This window comes from Echeneis naucrates, chromosome 12 (genome assembly GCF_900963305.1).
Source record: "Echeneis naucrates chromosome 12, fEcheNa1.1, whole genome shotgun sequence".
Classification (NCBI taxonomy): Eukaryota; Metazoa; Chordata; class Actinopteri; order Carangiformes; family Echeneidae; genus Echeneis; species Echeneis naucrates.
Window position 1 is genome coordinate 15,205,060 of NC_042522.1, and position 27,967 is coordinate 15,233,026.

Sequence of the window (27,967 nt, forward strand, 5' to 3'; positions counted from 1 at the left end):
TTTTGCTGTCCTAATTTCTACCTCATTCATATTGAATAATAAAATCAATTATTTTTGTTTTTCTGAAATTTCTCTCTACTTTTAAATGAAACCCTGCTGACTACTGCTGCTTTGATGCCCTTCATTATCTCCAAATGAAATATGATATTGTGATTATACCAAGCAGAATAATTAAACAGGAGGAAACACTGAGGACCGAAAATCTTTCGAGAGACTTGTTTAATGTGGTGTTAAGAAACTGTATGCTCATTAAAAAAAACATTTAAAAAAACATGCATTAGCAAAGTCTACTCATTTTGTTAAAAAATATTCACACAGTTTTGAATATCATATAAAAATAAACATCTGTGATCCAGAGACATACAATACATTCTGTTGAAAAGAATTAAATAAAAAAACAACAAGGCAAACATTCAATATTTACATCCAGGATAAAGTATTTAAATCCACCCTCTTTAAATATTCTGGTCCAAGTCTGTCCTGTCTCGCCCCGGTTTCCTCTTCCTGCTCCTCTTGGCCCCTCCACCTGTTCGGGCTGGAGGGTCCTTGAATTCCTCACCCGAGCCTGCATCCAGACTTTCCTGGTTTTCCCTCCAGCTGTCGGGGACTGAAGTAAAGTCCCCCGGGGAGAGCATAGGTCGACCGTACACCTTGCTCTGCAGGTCAGCGATGTCGTTCCGGATGTCAGCCATCAGAAGGAGCAGGAAATCAAAGGATCCTGGTGGACCCTAAGAGTCAAGGATGATAAACCAAATAAGGAAGCAAACATTTAAATGTTTATTATCGTTTTTAATGAACTTCAGGTTATGGAAAGATAAGATAATAAAAAAAAAAAAAGAGGCCACTGACTACTGAACTCTTTCCTTATGATCTGTTGACACTAGCACCATGAGTGTCTACCTAAGGCGCTGATGCTTCCACTCTACAGAATATACTTTACTTTGAGTTTGACAGAAACATTAACTGTGGCGTTTCATTGAACAGAATCCACAGTGAGCCAGTCCTGTAGTTAACATCCTAGAGAGCAGTAAAAAAGTTACCGTGGTGTGCTGTCAGTATAGATAGATAGTCTTACCGGTGGTCCAACAGGGCCAGGAGCTCCTCTATCTCCCTGCAAAATGAAACAAATATTTGATTTAGCTGAATTACACTGGGGAATAAAAGCATGTTAAAAAGCATGCCAAAGTTAAAAAAATATGCCTAAACATCACTAACACTCTCATATGCATTGCATAGTAGGCGTGTTTTTGAACTCTAGGTAGAGCCAGAGTATTTCCCCCAGTTTCCAGTCTTAGAGCTAAGATAAATGAATTCCAGTTCTTTCTTCATAAAGCAGTTAGCACACAGACTAAAGTGATATCAATCTTCCTACATGAATTTCCTGAAATGCTCCGTTGTGTTCATGTGAAAGCAGAAAAGTGCAGTTCACAATCCTTGAAATCATGTAAATGCAGTTTGTTGGCTGACCTTGCCGACCCACGGTAGCATGCTCACATTGACCTGCGTTACTGCGGTTGTTAGCTGGATTCAGGGTCACACCGGGGCTGTGAGTGTTTTGGCAGATGGTTTGGATTTGAAATTCAGAGAGGAAGATAACCATCACCCTCCAATCTATCCACACAAACATCCCAGCTGTACTGCGAGAACAGCAAGGTACGGTGTCAAAAAGGCAGATGCACCTAAGTTGTTCCATACGTGATCTGCAAGTTTAGCAAACAGACGAGAACCTCTTCAGCTTGTGGACCTCATACTCCTCCAGCGTGACAGCGATTACAAGTAACAAATCTTTGCCGATCACAGTCATAATAATTTAGTGCTATTGGCCGGATAGAACTAGGCAATAATCCCAAATCTTGTCCTCCACACAAGCTCCCCCCCATCCCCCCATTGGCTGGAGCCAATCCCAGCTCACTCTGGGTGAGGGCGGGGTCAGCCTGGACAGGTCACCAGTCCATCACAGGGCCAACACACAGAGACAGAGAGAGACCAACAACCACTCACACTCAGACCTACGGACAATTTAGAGTCACCAGTTAACCCAAACATGATGTCCGGAGGAAACCCACAAACAGGGAGAGCATGCACACTCTGCACAGAAAGGCCACAGGCTTTTTTTTTTTTCTAAATTCTAAATTGTACCTAATAATGGTCAGTATTGTCACATATTTTCAGTTCGAGCTGATGCACTGATTCAATCACAGAGCTTTTACCAATAGATCCTTGTTTTTTGTGACTAATAATATTTGAACAGCCATTATTATCGCAGTGACAAATGAGGGTCACATTAGTCAAATAACTGCTATACATCGTTCGGGACATGTGTACTTTTAATCCACACTGCATTAGTTTTGAAGCTTTGAAGGTGAAAACAGACGAACATCGTCTGCAGCAATAATGCCCCTGTGTTCTCCTGACTTCAGCTGCTCTTTGATTTCCTGAATATAAATACCACAAAAGTTGGAGGAGGAGGAGGGGGGCGGGGGGGATCTAGTTTAATGTCAAAAATGTGAATAACGCAAACACAAATCTCACAGAAACCAGGTTGGGATCTGCATTGTGCCTCCTTAATCTGAGGCTTTACCATTTCATGGAGGCTCTTTTTGTGAAAACTTTGCCTGAGGCCTCCGAGAAGCCAAAAAACATTCCAGGTACCCTTTGGAAAAGTGGTTACTACCCCCCCCAGCAGCCAACCCAGAGGAAATGTTTGTGTAATCCATTTGATATTCTAATCAATCACAATAACTCAAAGGTTTCCACAGCCAAGTACAGCTATTTGTACATGGCTCCACGTCAACGGACAATGCTCTGCTTGTGTTCATATCGCACATACAGTTTAACTGTGCGAAATACCGTCAGACACACTACTCTTCATCTTTCAACTTGTAGAAACATGCAGATAAATGCTCTTATTCTCTGCAGGGACTACCTGCCTGAGCAGCATCCAGCTGAGGATTTGTGAATGTCCTGTTTTGTTCTTTTCACTCTGCACAAAGCTGAAGGAGTTGCAAGCAATTTTGCTATTGAGAAATATCTTTTCACAGGCATGGCGTTGGCAGATGGGCCAAATGTACTTTGTTGGTACTTTCTCAAAACCTTCTGCAGCAACTATTATTCACCATTTTGGTTTCTTTCATTTGAATCAGTAAGCCAAGAGTCAAATTCTGCTGCCAACACTGATGACTGTTCTTTTTGCCTGAGGGGTAGAGCAGCAGATCTCTGCTCTGAAAAAAAGACACTTTTTGTTGTTTGGGATTGAAGAGAAAAAACACACATCAGTGACAAAATGAGTATATGACCTCACCTTCAGGCCATCTTTTCCTTGTGCTCCAGGAGGCCCCTGTTAAATATAAAGAGAGTCTTATTCCTATTTCAATCACAGTTCTGCATTTATGTCAGCTTCACCTCCCACTCCAAAGACAGGTGGATAGATAATGGCTCTCTTGTCTCTTAGCCTAGTGAGACACACATGCACACACACACGCACACACACACACACACACAGATGATGGATCCTGCAGCCAAACAGAAATGTGTTAATATTCAATTCACTCATATTCTCAGATGACACATTCACTTTAAATCTTTATTGGAACACAAAACTGACATCGTCATCGTGCTCCACCAGCCCAGATCATCCAAGCTTAATTCTGCGGCTGCCCCCAGGGCTGTTGCTGTGCGACTTCAGCTCTGTGGTAGAGAGCGCTTTGATCTCCTTCATGGGATAATCATCATTAGAGAAGCGTGACGGCATGGTATAAGGAGTGGGGCCAATATTCAGATCAGTATCACGCCTGTGACTCAGAAACTATTCCATGTTCGTCGTCTCTGAAACTCTAACATCCAGTCAGTCAAAAAAACAAATGTGACCTGGCTGCCAAACCTCAAATTGTGCTCAGAATCTAATGGAGGTTTTGTGTGATGAGAGGATGACTCCCCTTGTACTCAGACCTTACAAACAAATGCACTGATTTAATTGGAATAAAACAGTGTTTTCACTATTTCACTCACTGTCTTGGTTTGTCGTAATTTATCTTGGGATTTAACCAACTCTATTGTAGTCTTTTTTTTTTTTTTTGAAATCACAAGATTGCATGATTAGCTAAAAAAAAAAAAAATGAGAATATGTCTCTCCGGCCAAATCCTGCACATTCTTGATTCAGAGCCCAACAGTTTTCAGACTTACATGCAGGACTGACTGCCACACAACAACAACACAGCAAGCCAAAGAAAAGAGCTGAAGGTGTTGAAGGATTGCGTCCTCTCTGTTGTTTTTGCTGGCAAAAACACAATTTTCTAAATTACTGTGTCCACTGTTAAATATGAGCAATATGAGAAATAACGTTATATATACAATGCATCTTTAAAAATAATAACTCTCAAAGTTGTCCATTTGAACTAACCACTGGTCCTCGAGGGCCACGTTTGATGTGGTTCAAGTCTGGTGTGGGTCCAATGGGCCCCATCAAGCCCCTGGGACCAGGAGGGCCAGGGGGCCCCACCAGTCCTTGAAATCCTGGAGAGCCCACTGGACCTGGATCTCCTAAATGAAAAAAATTGACAGTTGTTATTGGACACGAGATAACTTATTCAGAATCTGACACTGTTTTATTATTTTTAGCTGTACGTGTCTTACCTGGAGGACCAGGGAGACCTGGAGGCCCCGGTAAAAACACGGAGGATGTCTGGAATTTCTCACTGGTCATTTGCTCAGGGATGTCAGCACTGTTTGACAGCATGGCCATCTTAAAAAAGGATGCAGAAGGAAATGACTTAATAAACACAAGACAATGGCGCCGGAATTTGAGTGTTTTATTTTGAAAGGCCTCTGTTCTCCCCACATCCTTTTGTCCTGATAACCCGATAATCTGCAAATAACGGTGTTAACAGTATAATTAACAACATATTAAATAGCCAACATTAATGCGAATTGTTCTATTGACCAATTTTATCAAACATAACTGCACAATGTTGTTCTGTGGCTGTCATTCATATAATACTGTTTCAGAAGAGCTACGCTGTCAAACTGGAAAATTACACACTGAACGGCCAACTTCAAGTAAAATTACATTTAAATTATGCACCCTGGCAAAGATGAAAGCCGATCCTCCATCTGCACCACGCTACAAGCTGTAACCCAGACAGATGGACAAGCAGGCATACCCCTCCACATTATCCAGCACGGCCAGGGGAGCTCCTGCTCTGTATGCTAAGTGGCATCCTTGGGATAAAAAGTTATCTTTGATCTCTGTGTAACATCATGTGGATCCGCCACGCCAAAGACCTTGCTATACTGCAAGGGCCAATAAATCAGGATTTGTGTACCCAGACAATGAAACATACAGGTTCACCTGCCGAGCAGCAAGTTTTATGGAAGACCGTGACGTTGGGCCGCGGTGTCTGAACAGCGGTGTGACCCCAGATTCAAACTCTAACCTTCCTGTTATTTGAATAAATGAGAATATGATCATGAGCTGTAATAATGTAGAACAGTAAGTATTTAAAGCATGTATCGCATTTCCACTCATGTTTTCTTAATGTATTAACATTAGGGAAAAAGACGTATGTACAGTAGAGCTGCGGGAGCACCAAACCACACAGCTGGAAGCAATACATCATCTGTTACAGTCGAGGGTGTTGAGTGCCGCCGCTGACAGACTTGTGCTCAGATAGATTCTGACGTCTGTGATTAGACAGGTAAATATTATACCTTTCCTTTCTGCCAAACATCCTACTTACAACCAACCAGCTACGTAAAGTGAAGGAAACTTGAGCATTTTTCTTCATCAGTTAATAAAGTGCTACAATATATTCTCCAGAGATTAAAAAAAAAAAAAAAAAGTGTCTGTTTTTTCTGAAATACTGTCAGGTATGGACTCCTTGGAGAAAAAGCCAGATCTTTAGGTGGAAATAAAGACGCAAGTTTTGCAGAAATTTACATTAATCTTAATCAAGCATGCCAGTTTAATCCTCAGTGGAGCCTTTCTGTGGTCAACCACTGAAAAACTAGGCAAGGATTACAGGATGAAGGATTACGATGTAAGAAAAAAAACGAGTGAAAAAAAAGTCGAGTAAACAGAGAAATTACATTCAATCCATTTCATATCTTCAAATAAAAACATGTACGCTTTTTGTTATCTTTACCTTCTGTTTGAGCTGCAGGACAGACGTCTTGATCTGGTGGAAATCGTTACAGGTGGCTGAGCAAGTTCCCGCGTTCATCACGTTGTCAGACTTCTCAAAAAGGTGCACTGCTAACAATTGGAGGAAAAAAAAAAAACTGTCTCTCACAGACGGCAACCAAAAAAAGTTCTCTTTTCAAAAAAATCATCAGGCGAGGTCACAAAAAAGTCAAAACATTCCCCAAACTTTACATGAATAAGTGGGCTGGCTTAGCATGAGTTAGGAAAGCAACGCAGACGTCACCGCCCGGCTTCACTGGCCTAATTAAAGCATACGTTATCAATAATGCTTCCATAGTGTTGTAAAAACTAAAAAAGCGATAAGGACAAAACTGACTCCCTCTCAGGCCTGTCGCAGAATGGGCCCAACTCTGAGCATGCATATATTTAATGGATGAGTGAAAGTGTCTGGACACCATTCTCCCCCACACATAAAGCAGGAGCCCAGCTATATGAACCATCATTTCTCAGTCTCCAGCTTCTCTTGAAATGTTTTAGTAGGTAATGGAAGATAAACTCATGGGAGGAAGTAGCAAATCTACAGCCTTTGACCGCTTCGCTGGCAACTGAAGGAGTTAAAAAAAAAAAAAAAAAAAAGGGTTAGACTTTATTATTGTCTGGACCATTTGTGATGTTTTTCTCAAATGCATCCAGCAAATCAGAACAGACTACGAGTCGTGGGGGCCGCAGTATGTTTGGGAGACAGAACTATTCTGACATGCAGAAGGAGCTGAGATGTGTAATGACTACCAGGTGTCTATGTCTGCAGTACGCGAGTCTCTTTCTCCCCTCACTCCAAAAAACAATGTGTGGTCAGGTCCGCATCGCAGTCAGATGTGCTCTTGAATAAAGAAGAAAATGTCCTCTCACCTCGCTCCCCTTTGGTGCAGGTTTTCCCATCTTCTTCCAGAAAATAGCCTTTCTCACACTCACACCTGTAGCTCCCCAAAGAATTGATGCAGATCTGAGAGCACACAGTTGTGTTTTTGTCCGCACACTCGTCAATATCTGCACAGGCAGCGAGCGAAGGGTAGAAAGACAAAATGTCAGCTGAGACAGCACATTAAAACGCACCACAGCACATAAAATGAAAAAAAAAAAAGACAGTAACGTCATTATAATTAGTCTAGTGCTCAAACAGCTGCAACAAATAAATACAACTAAATTAAAACACGTTCGAGCAACGATAAAAAAGTAGAGAATTGTGTGCAAGAATAAAAAAATCTAAAATTGTCTTGTAGTTCAGATTTACTCTGAGCATTCCAGTGAATCGCACCAGTTTGAGGGGGTGAATTCTCATTTGAAAGAAGCCCAGCAGTCCAGCTTTACACAGTGCTGCAGTTCATTGCATGTGAGTGAAGCATTTGGCCAAGTTTGGTTTTGAAATGGGATTCATAAGACCGAGCCAGTTTGGAAACTGCACTGAGAAGTTTGACTTCTGCAGTAACAGACTATTCTCCTAAAAGGGGTTTCATAAACAAACAGCAACGAGTTTAGCTTACTCACAGTTAAAAAATTCGAGAACGTGACGCAGCTCGTTGTTTTTCAAGAAAAGAATTATGTGGATGAGTTGTTGTACAAGCTTCTCACCCAGACAGTAGGGCTTGTCGCGCCTTCTGTGGCGTTCCCGGTCGTAGTAGTACCCGGGGTAACAGGTGCACACCACTCGGCCGAAATGGTCGGTGCACTGTTGCTCACAGGGGGCGTCGGCACACACGTCATAATCTACAACAAAAAAATAAAATAAAACAAATAAAACATGGAATTTTGTAGTGAACCAAAGGGAGCGCAAATCATCATCAGACAGCACTTCAACCACAGGTCGTTTAACATTTAGTGAGGTTAAAACAAGAGGAGGTCGAGCCAAGTATAAAGGCAGAGACCTTATCGGACAAGATGGGAGAAAAATAAAAAAAAATAATTCCAAATACTCAAGACAGATATTACAGCAGTTTTTCCTACCTTCAGGGATACAGTGGCCTAAAACAAACTTGAAGCCCTTGCAGCATTTCTTTCTGCAAAAATATCAAACACATGAATGTCAGAAGAAAAATCTAAACTACTGTACATCGTCTCACGTCCCTAATTCTCTCAAGAGTGTGATACTTCCCATTTGAGATTCATAAAGATGTGTAAAATTTGTCATGAACTGGTGATGTGGTCTGCTTTTACAATTGTAATAATGTGGAAAACATTCCCATGAAGACAGACAGCATGCACACACACACACACACACACACACACACACACACACACACACAGTGCTCTTACATGTTCATGGCCAACAGCACTCTTGTGTATTACGCTCACTATCAGGTTAACTATTCTGAGTGCCAGTTTCCAATTGATTTTTTTCTTTCATCCTTTTCTTTTTTGCTGATTTCTGCTTTATCCAATACTCAAATTTTCCAAAAATAATCCACAAGTCTGCACTTAGATCTTAAGATATTTTAATGAGGCCTATTACTCTTTATCCAAATGATTAGTGTATGCATTTGAGTTTGTGCATCTGTCTATTAGAGTGAAAGTGAAAACATTTTGATGAGACAATGTGAAACGAAACAAAACAAAAAAAATTAAACCAATAACATTTTCCCTTGAAGTCTGTTCGTATAATTCCATAATTTCTTCCAACATCTGTATTAAGTTGCACCAATGTCATCACTGCGATGATGGCATTTTATCAGCACATTCATTCATCCTTTGCCACATTCAGCTCTGGGGAAAAGTGTTACCAGGTGTTGAACAGCAGATGTAAAAAAATAAATAAATAAATACGATTACAACGCAAACTGACTTTGATAGAGAAACTGGTGATGCACTGCTGCTTTACAGCTTTTACTCAGGAGCAGTGATGACGATTCCTCCTGGCTTCTCTGGCAACTTCCTCTAATGAAAACTCTGCTCACCAACACTCAAACACAATTGTTCTAATTGATCTACCCATTTATTTGGCTCTCAACGCAGTTATCCACAGGAAGATGACACAAATGCTGTAGAGCAACGCTACCAGTTGTATGAGGCTAAAGGCTAATCTTAGCATGTTCAGTGTTCTGTGAATTAGTTATAATTACACCTTTTTGCTAAATTTATTTTATAAATAATAGGAGGAAAAGTGAAGAGAAGACATATGGGGAAATAATGTAAATGAATGTGGAAAAGTAAGAAAAACTTTCTGTAGATAGACTCCTTATTGATTTAGGAGATCTCTTTCCTAAATGGTCTATTAGAAAGTTGGAACAGAAGTGAGTGTACCACAGTGTTATAACCTGAAACCGGGGATCTCTCAGTTTTTTCATTTATGACTGCTTCCATTTGTATTTGTGCATCTGGTGACCCAACTCTAAAAGCAGTTATGCTTTTTTGCAACGCCGTCATCAGACGCATATAATCTCGGTTGAGCAGGATAAATCATCGACTCTGCGATGTGCCTACTTTGTGGAGTTGACTGCTTTTACACTCATGTTGAAAGGTGCCGCATAAACAGAGCAGCCAAGTGTGTATTCACTCGCTGAATATTTACTGCCTGAAGAGGGACAATAAGAACCTCCTTCACTGTGCTCCACACTGAATAATATTAACCTGATACAATCTCATCTCGCATCTTTATGACACTCAACACTGCAGCTCCTGCAGGTGTGGCTACTGTCGATGAGGAACAGTCGCCTCTCAGGACGCCCACCATGAGATGAGAGCGAGCCGTGTTTGTGTGTATATGTGCATGCGTGAAAGAAAGGCCTGCATTTGTGTTATTGTATGATTAGCATAACTGACGTATCACACTCGCGCACACACCTGTGTATGCCATCACTTTTATTTCAAAGCTACATGCCCACAAATAAAATGTGCTTTTGTGTACATGTGTCAATGACAGGGATGATTAATAAAAAGTAAATCCATCATTAAGTCACCACCAAGAGCAAGAAAGAAGAAGAAAGTGGAATAAAAGCAGAATGGACACAAAGACAGACATAAATTTTTCTTTTTTGGGGGGAAAATCTTTTTTTTTTTTCTCCCCAATCAGTCATAACTCCCTAGATTTACGTCTTTCTTCAGCCTCTTTAAAATGACCTCCACTACCAACAGACCCCACATATCTCCAACCATAGCAGCTTTAAAGAGCCTGCAGAGCCTGCTGATGCACTTCAAGCTTGAGCTGATGTGTCTCGTGCACCCACTGACCCACTGATATATGCTTGTATTTTAAACAAAACTAACTGTATTGGGAAATGTACCGAACTGCGGATAATTATTTCCACATTTGCCATGTATTTTATCATAGTTCAGCAAAATTGTGTGTTGTGGCATTTGTGGCTTGGAAAGGCTACAGGCTGGACACCCAGAGAGAGCCGATCTGAATGTGCTTTCCTGTGTGACCCAATATTTAATGTCACAATAACATCCCCATGAGAACAGAAGGCACTTATAGCAAATAAGCAGCTTAGCAAAATAACCAGGGATGGTTGAACAATCATGAGAAAACAAACATCTATGTCCGTCTCCAGAAGATCATGAAAGAGGCAACAACGTCCCATGGAAACTGGATCCATATCCGATTTGTGAGTTCACCAAACTGCGTCTTTATTAAATTAGTATTCAGGGAAATGCTGATTAGCCCCATCATATTCTACCTTATTGTCCTTTCTTTTATTATATCATTAAATAAACATATCTAGAAAGTGGTATTTAGTTACTTTGCAGAATAAAGTCCCTTTAAAACACATTCAATCAAGTATTATCTTGCATTTCCCATTTATACAAACTGATTCAATTTAAAATGGTTGATTTCTTACGTTGTCCCTTTGTTGACCTCGTGTATTTAGACACATGTGGACATGAAAAGACCCAGAGAGGACTGAGATGTCAATGATATGAACCTGTCGACAAGTTAAAACAACATACTAGAAAAGAGACAGGGCTGTAGGTCAGTGCAATGAAATAACCTCAAACCAGTGTCAGGGCTTCTACTCTGGGAGTAAAAATATCTGTCAAAGAGTCTCGGAGATAAATTCAGATAGATGGACATTATCTGGAGGAGGAGGACATGACATTCTTATCACATAGCGGATGCAGATTTATGTTCAGGAGATTAGAATAAACCTGAATGCTTAACAGTTGAAATCTCATGGTTGGTGCTGCGTTGTTATGCTTGTTTTGAAGCGTTATGGTCCATTTGGAGTGACGCTGCCCACTCTGTGTAGATTCTTTCCATCGCCGTAACAGGTACAATGGCTCTTCATGACACTTTCCCAACACTCGTTTCATAAATTCATGTGACCTGCTAAGGCTAGCTGGTTAGCATGCTAACTTCGGAATCAGGAAACCTGACAGAATGAACCGCCAACCTTTCTTATACACCGTTAACAGCTGTTAATGCTAATGCTACCTTTCCTGAAATAGCAGAACATAGCTCCTTGGAACCTGCGACTAGTGCTCGTGCTCCGAACTCACATCTCCAGAGAGATGACTATTGGAGCTGTTTGGGTAAAGATTGGCTCTTGGACAGATACGGCGTCTGTGGTAATAAAGTCCAGCCACTTCTAATGCTAAAGGATAGAATTCTTTAGCTTCGTCTAGACTTTAACAACCGTCTCAGTCAATATCTGGCATTGATTCCCAAAAAGCTATTTCACAGTCCACCACGGTTCCTCTCCATCTTTGTCTCTGTCTGTTTGAACAGCCGAAACAGGTCAGATCCAGGTCAGGTTCCACGCTGACACACAAGGGGACGGCCTATGGGCATGATGGGAATTTTCCTTTGATATTTTTGCGTTTAACTACTACACCAAAGTTTGAGCGTGGGTAATTAGGCATAAAGTTCTTTACAATGTTCAGGGCACAACACGAGACACGCACGGAGCCGCGGCACTTTTCATAACAGCAGCTAACAATAACTTCCTGTGCGAGCTTGTTAGCTGCTCACGGACTTCATGCAAATCAGCAAGCAAACTCAAAACACATGTGGATTTAATTCATATTTATGAGCGAGAGAGAACAAGAAGGAACGATATCCCCAAAAACCTTTGTGACACTCAAGAATATCAATGAGCGCCGTTCACACAGTCACATGTCCACACACACACATTCATACACAACACCAGCTTGCTGAACGCCATTCGACTGCAGACACACTACACTGAGTCCTGCACTTGTCCAGAATGAGCAGGACATCACATACAATTAGTGTTTTGCCACCTGTGCCTTTTTTCACCCTAAAGGTTATTTAATTTTGCCAGCGATCCGTATCATTTTACCAGCCCTCCCCTGACATCTAGACATAGATTAGTCTGACCTCAGTTACCCGGGGTGAACCATAAGCACTCTAATTACCTTATAAACAGAGGACCTCTCTTGAACCAACATGGTAGATCAGCTTGGCCTGGATTTGTCTTGTAACGAAACACACTAATTCACACAGTCAGACTGTTACAGCCATAGAATAATTCATTCAACAGGAAAGGTACAAAAGGAAAGATAAATGAATAGATGTGTGTGCACCTTCACACGAAGGGGGGGGGTCTCATCATCACATCGCAGCATGCTCTCCTCTCTATTAGGGATTACAATTACAAAACTAAAGGATATCACACACACACACAAACACACAGCTGTGAGGCAGCACACGCAGTCTCCTCAGAGGAGGCTTATTTGTCTAGCATTGCTGCCAGTGATATACAAAAACATGTCTGCATTCCACACAAAAGATGTTTTCCAAAGTGGGGAGGAAAACAAATTACACACTCACGCATGCTGAATAAGGAGAATTAATACGTTTCATAATCTGAGCTTCTTTCTTTAAAGTCAAATGCCAAATATCATCTGGTTCTAGCTTTTCTGTTTTATGTGCATTTGTAAATTCAATATTTGGACAAACCAGAGCAGTTATTGATGTCACTTTAGAAAGCTGTAATCGGCATTTAATTTGGATTTTATAGATTAAATGGCAAATGCACTTAATTATTAGCAACTGTTCCTATACAATGCTGCCAAGAGAAAATAAACAGGCAAATGTTTCCAAAAAGAAGTGAGTGGAGGAAATGTTGGTCATTTTTATAAACATGGCAATGGGAACAACTTCACGGTTTGCATTTTGAAAACATTACAGAATAAATATTCAATTTCTTTGAACTCAAGAGTGCCAGAAATTATTATAAGCTGAGATCATTTTCTTCATCTCTACCTAATATATGGTCTAAAGAAGGGAGTATAAAAAAAACATGACAAAAGAGCTTAAAATTATTTTCACTCCTATTAAGTTCCAGAGAGATCTTAGTCGGTGCCAAAGGCCTCTTGATTATTTGTCTGCTCTGTATCTTCCATCCTCTGGAATCCACTATTGCGCTTCTTTTGCCTTTTTCTCTCCTTTGACATCAATTTGTGGACCTTTTACCAAATTCCTCGACGATCTTTAATTGACATTTAGTTCCTCATTCTTTCTCTCCACTTGTGTCACTGTTGCCTCCTGCCTCGCTTTAACATCCGCTAGCTGCCTCGTACTTAGTGTGAGGTGGCTGTAGTTGTTTCCATTAAAATTTATAGTATCTAAGAGTTGTTATTGTTGACAAAAACGTGGTGGCTTCTGCTTCGACTGCCAAGAATTCAGCCCGCATACGTTATCCAAAATCTGTAAATCAGTGTGCTTGCACAAAACTGTCAGACATTTCCTCATCATGTACTCACCAGTCACCAATAACTCAGTCGATGAGCTGGACAAAAGCGCTTCCCGCCAAGCCAGCATCCAGTTTCATTTCAGTTCATCCAGATGTAAAATTCTCCCTCTTTTTAGCTGCTAAAACCTGGAACTGGTCCTTTTGACTTAATCCACAACAGAACTGATCATCTTACCCTGTGTTTTGCAAATATGCAGACGACTTGGCATGAAGTCTTTTTTACTAGCAGAGTCGATGCTGCACTCAGTCTGTGCTGCACAGCAGGATCACCCATGATCATCTGTAGACTCAAAGCTTTTCGAGTAGATTTTCCAAATTATTAGTGATTTAAAGGAAAGTGGTGGAGAAATTCAAACTGTCACTCACATTTTCTTGATTTAACAGCCTCATGATTAAAACTATGAAAAGCATAATACTGGTAAATTGGCAAACTAATTACTCCATGGATAATCATTCCCCCTGAAGTCTGCAATCAGTAGATTGGGCTATTGGTAATTACTAATTTTTTTAATAAATTACAGCATATAAAGATTGACGGCTCCCCAAAAGTGGAGCCAAAATATTTTGAACACTCCCTGGTGACTGGCTGCAGCGCAGACTATAAAGTATACAACCACACGCTAGCATGGGACTGGTGCCAAACTAAGAAAATCCTGGACACATCAAATGATGCATTATATCCTAAGGAGATGGTTTAGGTGGGGTCTCCGTCTGGTGCCATTAAAAAAAAAAAGGCAGTAACAGCAGTGAGTCACAATATTTTCATATACCGAGCTCTGCCTTTGTATGCCTGCAGTTTTTGTTCAGCGTCTTGTAAGTAATGTGGACAAGTTAAAAACAAGTCCATCACAAATACATTCATCTGACTAATGGATATTGTCAAAGCAAAAAATCTGGAAGGAACTCAGACTATCCAATTTTGATCACAATTTCAATGCTGTCATTTTCAAATAAATGCACTTAGTCTTGGGCATAGACAAGCTAGCAAACACACACACACACACACACACACACACACACGGCTTTCCTCCAGACCTTCAGGGTCTCCACAGTGTAAAATGAACTGTTGAACAAATGTACACGGCTGTCCGTAACTCCTCCTTTGGACATCCATTCTGGAGATTCACATTATGTCATGTCGACATTTAAACGGCATCGTGTCAAAATGTGTCCCACTTCTGGAAGCACAGATCGATCTGCATGTCAAAAAGGATGCAAAGTTAAGCAACGCATTAGGGATTTCAGACCGGACCACAATACAGCATGGGCTTTTTGGAAGGACTGTTACCTCTGCAAATGCTGTTTCCAAAAAAAGAAGAAGAAGAAGAAGAAGAAGAAAAAAAAAACAACTCTCAGGAGAAGGAGTTTTATAGGAACACGTAAAAACAATAAAAAACCTAAATACAGCGAGTGTGTTTTCAGACTGCCTGGATACCTTTGTGTTTTCCAAATCTCCTGGCTGCAAAACAAAACACTCTTGTAGGGGTCATTTATTCTGGTAATAATATTTCACTGACTCACCAAAGTCAGTCATGATTGTTCCTAATGCACAAACATTACTCTCTTAAATGCATTGCTGACATAATACAGCTATGCTATATTATGGCCCATAATTGTGACTAATTATATTGTAATGTAAGGTGATTGTTTGGAGATGCCATAAAAGGCAAACTCTGTTGGAGGAATATTGTTTTCTATAAGCTCATATCTGTCTGCTGGAGGTAGGCCATTTCACACAACTGCACTTTTAGTGTTATAACCCCAGAGGACTTTCAGCAGCATAACTCACCGTGAGGACTAAAGGGACATTACTTAGGTTGCACTTTCCAACAAGAACTCAGCTGTTCAAGTGCTTCACGCACACATTGAACTTTATAAGAAAGGAGTGAACTAGTTGTTGCTGACACAATGCCTACACTGCACAAATAACATCTTCAATGTTTAACGTTTAAACTCTGCTAAGATGGCCCCAATTACGTTACAACATAGTTTTTCACATATCTTTTTCCACCTGTTGCTGTTCAAAGATTTATTTTCCAGCTGCATTAATGAGAAACAGGCCAATAAGCCAATAAGGAACAGAAGAACGCCAAGACAAGCTGCCAGACACACAGGCCAGACACATTATCACCTTATCGCAAAGTTTTGGCAAAGAAAAAACAAATGTGCTAAGAAACGACTGCATGCTTTCACATCCACGAGACTAAAAGGAATATTATCAGCCCCTGGAATCCATAAAACCAAAAATGTGAGCTTAATGAGGCTAATAGAGCTACACATGAGACAACCCCCAGTGTGCTAGAAGCCCCTTTCCACATTTCATTCACCCCTCAGACTGGATATTAACACCTTAATGGAGCTTAAAGGGCAAGCTGAGCACACCTCGACCCTGTCAACAAAAAAAAAAATAAAAAAATCTAATTGTACTTTACACACGACTCAACTTGCTGATGTACTGAACATCCAAGGAGCTTTTACTGAAACATAAATGGAGCTGAATCGGCAGAAATCTGGTATTAGAAAATCAAAGAAAGGCCAGATTGAGACACAAGATATCACTTTTTATGCATAAAAATAAATCAAAAACAACCGAGCGGTCCTTTCATCCTTTTAAACTGCTGTTTCTTTCTGTATCCAGAGTGAGTGCATATACAATTGCCTAGAGAAGTAATGGCGCCTCATTTGATCACTACTATGGTACATTAACATAACCTATTGGTTAATGACTGTTTGAACTCAGAGCGTGCTGCCCGCAACAGTCAAAGAGCTTTGGCACAAAACCCCTCTGAGTCAGGCCCCACATTTAAAACAAACAAGCAGTCTGGTTTGAAAACTCGCGAAATGCATCGCTCAATTTAACGTGACTAATTCAAAACTCAGCTTTTAATTCTTGGCCTTCTGTTTTCATTTTCTCTCTTGTGACGCAACGCTAACAAGACGGCCTGGTAAATGCAAAAAAAAAAAAAAAAGGCAGGAAAATATGCTGACTAGTCTGTGAAACAGCACAAGTCACAGACATGACAAGGAACTGTTGTTGCTGGTTGTAGAAATGACTGCCGCGATGGTTTCTGTGTCCTATTAAAAGGATATTTAAAATTTTGAGAAATAAAATTTCTTCACTTTCTAATTCAAAGCTTGTTGAGAAAATGTGTCTGGTTTTGTTTAATCTGTACAAAAACAAAAGCAGAAACAATTTCTGCAAACATAAAACGACTGAATGCCTGCTCGTGAATATTCCTGAATATTTTTCTGCTGAAAAACTGTAGATCAGCCTTATAGGAAATTATTATTATTATAACATGACAGAATAAAGGGTGACTTAAAATGAGAACCTCTCTCTGTGCACAGCACCCCATCCCGCTGCTATTTCCACCATAATCCGACAAAACTGTCAGTTTTTCAACGACCTACTACAGCGAGGCACTTGAGCTCTGCTCAGTTTAGGTGGACAGCTGTGGCGAAAACACAACTGGTGTGCTATAACAGAGGCAATCCGAGCCTCTGCGGCTTTTCCTCAGCGGCCTACCCGCCTCAGACTAATCGGATTTGACTCTGACCGCACGCTCTACAACGTGAAGAAATCCATAAGGAAATGTATCTTTTTTTGTGTCACATTTTGAGTTAAAAAAAAAAAAAAAGTCAAATTATTATGGGTATAAACTTTCATTGGAAAAGTTGAGGGCAAGTGCAGAGGTAGATGCGTGATGTTTCTGATCGAGCACCGTGTCTATGGCCTGCTCCAGTGAGCCATCATCGGCCCTTCCATGTGTTTCTAACTCAAACCATTCAACTGGACCAGAGCCAGATATTAATAATCCTCTTCAAACACAGAGGTTACTGCGAAAGTGTGCAAATGTCCATTTTAGGAAATGCTTAAAGAGTCTCAAAAGATGAAGGGGATTATTAGTAATTAAATTCCTTTGTTTTTACTCACAAATGAAACAGCTGATTCCATAAACACTATGACAAAAAAAAAAGAGAGAAAAACTGTGATATAAAATTCAAATGTAAAATAATCATTTAAAGGAAGCTGGTCCCCAATGAACCGGCCTCCCAATCGGTGATCTAAGATTAACAGTGGTTTTATATTTGCCTTTAACAAGAAATATCTTCATTCCCAAGTAAGATTGACTCCAACAACATCCATAAATACTTAAATGCAAAAAGCAGATGTTCTCTGTTTCTCAGCTGAGACCTTCTAACAGTCAGAGTTGGCCTACCATGTCACCAATGTCTATGGAAAGAAATATATAAACCAACAAAAAGTGGGAAAATTGCCCTGAATTGAAAACGAGCTCTCAATCAATCTTTAATAATGACAATGCCGCCTAAAGCTGGTACGTGACAGAAATCAAAACGCCTCATTTACTGCAGAATCTAAAATAACTTTTCAGTAATCACGCTTAACAGAATTCAGTGAAGTGTTATGCAATGATAGGAAGTGACAGGCACTACTTTGTCCTCAGACGACTGGAAGAGTAGACCTTTGACATTTATGCTCATGTTTTTGTTGCGTGTTTGACGAGGAAATTGTCATCTTAAATTTTCCTCAATTTAATTTTTTTTTTTACATGTTTGAAATGTGGCTCTAAATGGAAATTGCCAGGCTGTCCACCACTTTGGTCCAGAATGAAATTCCGCTGCATTTAGCTGGCTGTGTCCGTGATTATTCAGCACGAGTATTTCTTTTCCCATCATGGCAGTTTGTCTGACTTTGGGGAGCACCTGAATTGTTCTTTTGTGCCACCACGAGGCTGGAATTTTTGGATTTTAATGAAATGTGTCAACAACTACCAAATGAACTGTAATTAAAAAGTGTTAGGGTTACTCCATCAGGTGAGCAGATATGCACCAAAAGCATATATCTGGTCAAAATCCTGAAGTCTTGTCAAAGCTTTAATGCCTAACTGTGATTTACTTCATTACATTTCTCCTTTTACCTGTTTCACATATTCTCCTGCCTTGCTGTGTGTAAGGTAACTAAGATCTGCGGCATGTGGCATATGTTTGAGGCTTTGCGGTTCTCATGTTTTAAAACTTCAGTCCCTTCTATTCAGGGACTGCACTGAAAAATTAAGCTGCATCGACAAACTGAATGCCGTTTCAAATAACTCTTAATGTGCATTTTGCCTTATTGATGAGGCATTTTGATCTTTTTTTAATAGAGAAAAAAACACTAAGAAAGAAGAAAAATTCATCATTTAGGCACACTGATGTTACGTAGCTTTGCGATATAGTACAACATGGGCATGACATTGATGGTGGTTGGGTTTAATATCATAAAACTGAATTACAACTGACTCACTGATCGTGAAATTACTCAGCATACAAGCAAACCTTTCCATGGACAGAGCGAATCTGTGCTGCCAAACACAGCAAGCTGCTCTAAATTAACTGATTAACTTTTGAATGGGTTCTTTTTTTAAACATTAAAGGATGTATAAATGCTGTATTTTTCTGCAACGTGCTGCAATGGAATTAAAAGAAGAAATCTTGTTTCTAGTATCATGTTTAATACCACTGGAACACAGTCTTGGGTGTACGACACAGAGCTGTGGAGGCGGAAAAACCACTACATCGCTTAACCATTGCAATGCCACAGCATGACCAAAGCGTGACCACGCTATAGGGCTCCGTGGAAAGAAACAGATGGGTGAATGAGTATCCGCCAAAAGAAACAAGAGAGGGATTCTAAGGAATCAAAATATCACAAAAAAAATTTTGTCAAACATGGTTTGGAGAGGGAAAATGACCGTGATCTGAAAATATTCCATGGAATAAGAAACAGACTGGACAGGGTCTCAAAGACAGCAGATCAATCTTCCAATTCATTTCCCGTTGGAAATCCTACCTTAGAGGGCATTTCAGCACTTATTTATCAGTTGACAGATCTAACCAAAAAGTACTTATGGCACATATAATCACTCTGATTTAAAGGGAAAGCAGAGACCAGCTGGGTGTCCTCTGGTAGACTATTTGACTCATTTCTGTCCACTTCACTCCTCATTTCTATATCACCATTCATCTGAGTTACTTGTAACTTGCTTTCGACTACTGTATTGGAAGGTGGGAAATAAATCAGCATCTTCCAAACAGGCTCAGATACAACTCCAGGCTTTAGGGTAAATTATAGAGCATTTGAACTATCTGAGTCACAGTCTTTCTTGTACAACCATGTTTTGCATTATAATCTTCATTCAAGTGGAAACAGATGGCAAAAAGCATTTCACCAAAATCGAGTTTAGACTCTGTAATAAATGTCCAAAAATAAGTCTGGTTGATGTTGCTGATTATTCAAAAGAAAGATTAATTGACAAGTGAAAGAAAGGAGGCAGAAAAATGTCTCAGTTTCTCTCTTTTTGTCTGTCAGTGAGGGAAGAGCTTGTTTGTTCCTTTTTGGGATGGACGACAGAAACAAGAGAGGGATGAGAGAGAGAGAGAGAGAGAGAGAGAGAGAGAGAGAGAGAGAGAGAGAGAGAGAGAGAGAGAGAGAGAGAGATGGGATGTTTGCTGCTCCTTGTGCTCTACATCCGTCATTAAGGAATGCTCCTTAACACTAACATGTCCTCCCCAGCTCTCACAGTGATAACTTACACTCTGCTGTGTCCTCTAAGGAACAGGACTGAGATTCATCCATGACCTAATAGGGCATGCCAGATGAATTGTTGACAAGACTGAGCATAAACAGCCATTTCGCATCTCATCTAAAATAAAACAGTAGAGATAGCACATCAGTCATATTAAAATACTTTATGAAATACCCCCCATAACGAGGGAGCAAAGGTGCATGACAAATATTAAACTTGAAAAATCTTCACCGCCTCCTACTCACAGCACAGACTGTGAGTTCTTCCAGCAGTACACTAATACATTAATAGCAGCAATTGGCTTCACTTGGATAACAATTTTATCCAAAATATGGTGCAAGGTACAACACCATTAAAGTGACCGCCTTAGAGAGAACAATATACAAAATATTTCCGTAGGACATGAAGACAGATAAAATAGTTCATATATTCAATATTTCAACGTGCAGGAATTCCACTGTCACACCTTATCCACTGTCACAGCCCAACAAAACTCTTCTTCCTACAGAAGCTGAAGCAGGTCAAACTGCCCCAGAAGCTGCCGGTGGACTTTTATAGGAGTACATCCTGGCTAATTGTGCCTCTTTCTGGTATGCCATCTGCATGACCTGAACCGGGTGGTAAAGGTGAGGCAGCGTATTGTGGGAACAGAGCTCCCAAGACTGGACTCAATTTACTACAATCGGATGAGAAAAAAGAAAAGCTCAGGGCAATACGCAGAGACCGTACTCACCCTGGACATTCTCTGTCCGAACCTCTGCCGTCAGGCAAATGGTTCAGAACAATAAAAACCAGAACCAACAGACTGAGAAACAGTTTCTACCCCAGAGCGGTGGCAGGCTGTCTGTATGTTGTTGTGTTTAACTTTAATCTTAGTTTTTATATTTGAATTTTTTAATACCACTTAAAATCTATTTAAAGATTGCATATACTAAGCTGCTTCCAAAGTCTCTCCATACTCATGTACTGCTATTTCATTTTTAGATTTATATTTTTTTTACTGTACGTAAGAGACATGCCAACCCAAGTTTTGTTGTATAACGACAACAAAGCTTATTCTATTCTATTCTAATCCATCAGGAGGAATTATTTCCTCACTGATGGTGGCAGCAGATTGACTCTAGGGGACAACTTGTTGACCTGCCTATGAATTAACTGTAGGGGGGAAAAAAAAGAAATAAACAACTCATGAGTACTTCACTGGAAATTCTCACTTGATTGCTGTCAGGCATCAAATCAAACAAACTAGGACTATTAGCTTAACACAGCAGCCGACCTCCCCTCCGTGCCAGCAGATCTTTGAACTGTCAGCTGTGTGGGAGCTGTCATTAAAGAGCAACACCAAATGTCCATGTTCACTCCCTGGACCCACAGTGCAGCCTGTGATACAGCAATTCAGCTGACAGGCTTCATATCATCTCTGTGAATATCGATAGAAAGCAGATGTTGATGTCTGGACAGGATATTTGGGTTGTGATGGATTATGGGATGAATCTGACTACAGTCTAATGGGCTGAATTTAACACATATCTTGAGCAGTATTTGCAGCATTTTAATGACAGCTGCTTGTGAAATGTGATCGTGTATATTAGACCAACAGCGCTCTCGTCCTATTACTCCACAGAATATAACATTACAGCACTTTGAAACTGGGCCATATCGAGTGAGTTAATTCAGGCGTTTGATTGGCATCGCTTTCAGGGGAGTTATCTCATCCAGTATCTGCTGAGGTTAATTCCAGAAAACTCACAGGGATGTTGAGAAACAACTTGGGTTAATTCCACACTCCTGCCTCAGAAAACATATTTTCTTTATCTTGAAAGCGTTTTTGTGTTTTGCTATGCTGCGCTGCAATAGTTTGTGATGTTGCTGTTCTTAAAACAATTAGTGGTTTAAACTTAAATGTTTTCCTTGTAAATACAAATTTGATTTAAATAGACAAAATGGGACTTCCATTGGAACACAACAGAACTGCCTTGTCTGCAAACGGACAAGACTTGACAAGCATATTAAGCTTATTATTAAATGCTTCTCTGACATGTAGCATACATCAGATGGCTTATCATTGGGTATGATAGTCTATAGAGAATTCCTGAGGCTTCAATCAATCTCAAATTGCCTAATTTTTTCCCTCTCATTGGTGTGCAGTCAACCGGTGGATGGTTTTCTTCTTTTTTTCTTGGAATAAACATCAATCTAACCCCGTCCTTCACCTTTTCATAGTGAATCAGTGTATGTGTCATTTCACCTGGAATCTGGGTATGAACAAATATTTAAAGTTGATTGAAAACTGATCTTTAATCAGGCTTCATTCTATTAAAAGCCTACTTCAAAATAATGTCTGTGTGCCCATGAGTGAGGTGAAATCATAATAACATGTAACGGGTGGCGCTTTGCTACATTTTTCCACCTTCTGATAGATGCTTCTCAAATGTTGTTCATAAATCTAGGGCTCGTCTTGAAATGCAGCAACCCAAAAGTGATCGATATAACTTAGTGCGGCCTGCTGAACTCCTTTGGCTGTGGTGCTATATATCCTTCATGGGCAACGATCACTGGAAGGATGACAATATGGCAAAGAAGAAACCCTAAAGTGAGTCTCCCGTGTTGAAAGTAGTTTGAATTGGGAACACAAGTTCGTCTGACAGGATTATTCCAAGGTGCAGAACACATTCAAATGTAATGTGAAAAACAGATTTGAAAACTGAGGAAACAAGAGTCTTCGGGTCTCAGACTTAAAAAATCCTTTTGCTGTAACTGAGCAGACCCCCCTACTGTGCTTGACTCAAACTGGGATTTTCAGTGTAATCAATTGTTGGTTTTCCTCATCAAAAAATAAATAAATAAATAAACAAACAAATACTTCAGTCACGTAAAAGTGAAAGAAATTCCCAGGAAAATATTCCAATGAGATTCAAGTCTTTACAGGATGCAAACAATGCTGCTTGTATTCTGGATATCATATCGCAAAGGAGGAGGGGGGATTCCTGTGAAAACTAGTTTGTCATGAATTCCAGAGCTGAAAAGGGGGGAAGCAGAGAACGAGAAAGGGGCAGAGGAACACAATAAACTGCATTTACTGTCAGGATTATTTGGAGAATAACAAAGTAACAATTACACATGCCATGCATCAGTTATGTGTAACTGTTTCAGATGTAGAGTGAAAAGCCTCACTTCGCCTGTGTTCTGCTTCTTCTCCAGACATGCATTCCCCTTACAGGGCAGGTAAGGCTGACATCATATATGCAATTTATCAAATCAGTGTAATCACTGTTTCATGTACCCTCCTGTCACCTAAGAAAAGTTATAAACAAAGAGTATTAATGTGTCTCCATCCTACGATGGTGAACACATCGGATCTGGCTCTTATCCTGGATTTTGGATTTTTGGAAACGTCAGCACCCGCAAGAAAAAAGAAAAATTAATTGTACAACTGTGTTTATTTATTGAACTTCAGAAAACCAACCATCTTTAGTTCACAAAAATCTGATAAAGCTCAAAGACTTGCGGTATTTTTTTTTTTCCGGAGGGGTTTTCCTCACAAAGCGGGATTTTGAAGTTAGTCTGAGTGCAAACCTGGATGCTTTGCAAATCCGTAACATGGACTCAAATAAAATCCTTTTCTGGGTTTGACTGGTCCTGCTTTATTCAGTAAATCTGATCTTTGATAAAAGTCCCATTAAAGAAAATCTTCTGGACATAGAAAGTGATGGATTCATGCCCCAGACTGTGGTTTTGGGAAAGAGAAAAAAAAAAAAAACACTATAAAGGAAAAAGAGCGTGGTTAGCATGGCCAGCTGTGACCACTGTGACAAAACTTGCTAAGGAACTATTGCTATTTGCAAAAAGTGAAACGAAAACCTTACCAAGCCCGGAAATACTGCTGGTAAAATTGATTAGAACCTGTGAAGTGCAATACATAAAATCAAGAGGAAACAGCTTGTGTCTTATTTTAATCAAAGCTTCCTCTGGATTTCAGCAAAGCAGACCAAAGCAAATAGACCTTGTTCATTTGAATTTCAGCTTCTTGAACAACAACAACAACATTTAACTCTACAGCTTCCAGAAATACAAACACAAGCATGCATTGATGTAAAGCCTGAAAATTTTGCATCTAAACTCACTTCACTTTGCTGAATGTCTGGATAAATTAAATAAGAGAGGCAGTGAGAGAAGAATGTGCCTGGACAGACAGCGAGACAGATGTGGTCAGAGTCAGCTGAGGCCCCGGTGCCGCTCTTGCACTGTGACATATGCTCTCTTGCTCTCTGACGTCTCCTCTGGTGCCATTTCGCAATATGACAAATGCCCCAAGGATGAGTGTTAAACTGTGCACACAGTGGCATGCCATGGGTTAAGGGGGGAGGAGGAGGGGGGGTCTGTTTCAAAATCCCATTATCAGGGCCTCTTCTCCCACAGGGCCGAAATGGCAGGTTTTTATTTCAACACCTTCAAATTCAAATAAATAAATAAAATTAGGTTCTAGTTTGGCATTTCGGGCAATACACTTATCCTCTTTCTTGAGTTCTCATGCCTGTGTCAAATATAAAGCTCCAAGCAGCAGCAAGTTAAATTAGTTTATTCAGCTGCTTTGGCTCTGTTCAAAAGGTCACATCCAAAGCCCACCTGCCAACTCCACAGTTCTCAAACAAGCACATCTGATCATTCACATCTACAGCCATTAGAATCGTTATGCACAGTCCTTCAATCATTTAGTTGGCTGGCAAAGACAGCATTAACAAATTTTCCAAGTCACAAAAAATTTACAGCAGACTACGATGGCACAGAAGTGTTGTCTAAGGGTTTGAACCCCCAGTAGGGCAGGGGCCTGTTTTACTTAGTTTGGCCTTTCTCCTCTGGGACGCTGCCTCTGTCTGAAGACAAGCAGGTTAGGTTAACTGGCTTGAAATGTTGTTTATATGTCAGTCCTATGAGAGACTAGTGGCCTGTTTGGGCTGTATACCCTCCCCTTGCCCAACGTTCATTCATTCCATAAATTATCTGTTCTGGTTATCAGTCAGACCTATAAGGGGGCTGGAGTCAATCAGCAGGCATTGGACCAGCGCAGGGACAACCTAGACAGGTCACCAGTCCATCATGGGGCAGACATACAGGGGACCTAAATCAAAACATGTTTTTGTGCTGTGGGAGGGAGAACATGCCAAAGCCTGAGGTTTGGACCCATAACCTTCAGCGCTAACCACTGCAACACCATACCGCTGCATCCATTTGTTTCGCCAGAAAATGGTAACTAAGCTCTAACCAATAGCAGTCTAACATCTTTAGTTCTGATTGTAGTCCAAATTTAAGGCCTAAGCATATTTTTAAAAAACGTTAGCTAAATATCAGACCTTTTGAGAGTTTGGGGCCAGTGTCAAAGAACCAAACCAGAGCACACCTGTCTATACAAGCAACAAGTATTGCACAATCGGTTATTCTGACTGTAAAAAAAAAAAAAAAAGTTTATTGCGGTGAAATGTGCTGAGATGTGCAGGTACATTGATACTCCACAGAGCACCTAATGAATGCCATAAGTTTCTATTTTAGAAACTGAATCTTGCCAACCTTAAATCGGTTCCCTTTGAACCCCACCTCAGTCATGCCAAGGCATAATTGCACTGGTGTGTGTTTGCCTTTTGGAAAAAAATAAAAATAAAAAATGTGAAACGCAAATGCCATATCCTCCTTATCCAGTTCAGATCATTAATCTGAATTTCTGGCACCACAATAAAACCTTCCCACCAACAATTGCAGGGCTGATGTGCAGTCATCAGCTCACACAGTGCAGGTGAACTGAAATGCACCCAGGCCACATAATCTTGGCTCTTGGCTGAAACCATTTTTCTTCTTTAAATAAACATTGGAGGGCAAACAAATGTAACCACAGCCAATAACCATAAAACAACACAATTATGTTAAGAGTGTGTTTGAGATTTGAAGATCAAATGGGATGTCACCGCGTGCTTGAAATGTAACCAGCAGTTTATCAAGTGATACAACGATGAAGCCTCACAAACTCATTTGACATTTGCAAAACCTCTCACAAGCAAACTCAACAGTGAGGCCTGTCTTTGCTTCTCTCTACCACCCCTCCCCAAGCAAAGAACACACAGAAATAGATTTGCTGTAAATCAAGATCACTGACAAAATGTTTGAAACGAGTTCCCTGAGTAAGTTGTGTTATTTTATTTCCAAAGTTACTGCATACCTCATCAGCGTGCCTGGAAGAGAAAAGAGCATGGTGTTCCTCAATAGTGGTGTTGGAGCATTTAACAGATGGCTGAGATGAAATGAAATGATTTCCAACAGTATACAGTGAGACGGCACCCTGAGGAGTGGCGAAGGGGCGTTGGAATAGCTCTTGTTTTAATTAAAGTTATAAACTTTTTGTTCGACTCGCCTGCATCTATCACAACGACAGACAGCAGATGTTTGTTGAACTTTGTTGCCGTGGATCAAAGCCGCTCTCTTTGTCACATGCCGCTTATGTTGAGATAAATCAGAGTGAGAGGATAATTGACTGTTTTATGATAAAACTGTCAGTAACAAGTCTTTTTTTTTTTTTTTTAATAAAGCCCGCTAGGATGCCCTTTACAATGAAAACAGATAAGCCTCCAAAAACTTAATCCACAGTTTAGCTGAGAGGCAAGGCTGTGTCCACTAAGGCTGTGAACTGTAATTAAATCTGGAGCCAAGAGCAGGGCAGATATTTTGATTCCTATCATCCCCTTTAATTCACACAAAGATGACTAAGAGGAAAACCCCACAATGAGCTACATCTCTTCAGAAATCCATTCACTTCAACATCAGCTAGAACTAACTTAGACCTGTTGGGGACCTTTTTCAGCATACTAAATCATCTGGCCAGCAGCTAATTCATTCAAAAATAACTAAATCAAAGCCACAGTAAAAAAAGAAACACTGGGGGATACTTAACAAAGTATTGATTTTCATTTTTAAAGTCACTGGCAGCAGCAGCAAGCTCTAAAATGTTATGACTTTCACCTCATAGGGAAGTTATGCATGAAAACGCCACCAACATTTTAATACATGTTAATGTCTGAGCTCTGAATGACAAACGACGTGTTGCATGATCCACAGTGAGATATGCATATTTAAATGACTTTCAGGATACAGTTGTGATCCCAGACTCTCAGCCACATTCACACCGTACCTGTAACACGTCGTAACTTCTCCAGTCGACTTCACGCAGGGGTATTTCGTTGTGGAGATGTTATTTTCAGAGCACTCTCCTCTGTGGAGGAAATGAGAGAACCCAAACGTTTTAGAAAAGTCCGTCTGGATGACGTTATCTGATGCTGTCATGTCCTTAAACTCACCCGTCACTGCCATCCTCCTCCTGGTAGGACCACAGCAGCCCCCCGGAGAAGCACATGCAGGTGAGGGTGAGCAGGAGAGGGCCGCTGTTGTGCGTCAGTGTCATCTCATCGGTCCAGTGTGTGTGTGTGTGTTTGTGTGTGTGTTGTCAGTAATCCACAGTGGTGGTGCAGAGCTGCCCGCTGCTGCAGCT

The 27,967-nt window shown here is 40.4% G+C and overlaps 1 protein-coding gene across 2 annotated transcripts; it reads right to left on the reverse strand.

Annotated features, from left to right (window-relative positions):
• Positions 1 to 208: 208 nt before the first annotated feature.
• Positions 209 to 27,967, reverse strand: ccbe1 (collagen and calcium binding EGF domains 1). 2 transcript variants are annotated; one of them, XM_029515839.1, is made up of 11 exons: positions 27,777 to 27,967; positions 27,611 to 27,691; positions 8,142 to 8,194; positions 7,770 to 7,904; positions 7,050 to 7,187; positions 6,142 to 6,248; positions 4,634 to 4,742; positions 4,401 to 4,540; positions 3,302 to 3,337; positions 1,076 to 1,111; positions 209 to 728 (listed from the first exon to the last, which is right to left on the reverse strand). In XM_029515839.1, the coding sequence occupies exons 1-11, from the start codon at positions 27,878 to 27,880 to the stop codon at positions 456 to 458; spliced, it is 1,212 nt and encodes a 403-aa protein (XP_029371699.1). In that variant the 5' UTR covers positions 27,881 to 27,967; the 3' UTR covers positions 209 to 455. The 2 variants fall into 2 exon arrangements, with proteins under 2 accessions (XP_029371699.1, XP_029371698.1); XM_029515838.1 differs by having other exon boundaries at positions 6,142 to 6,251.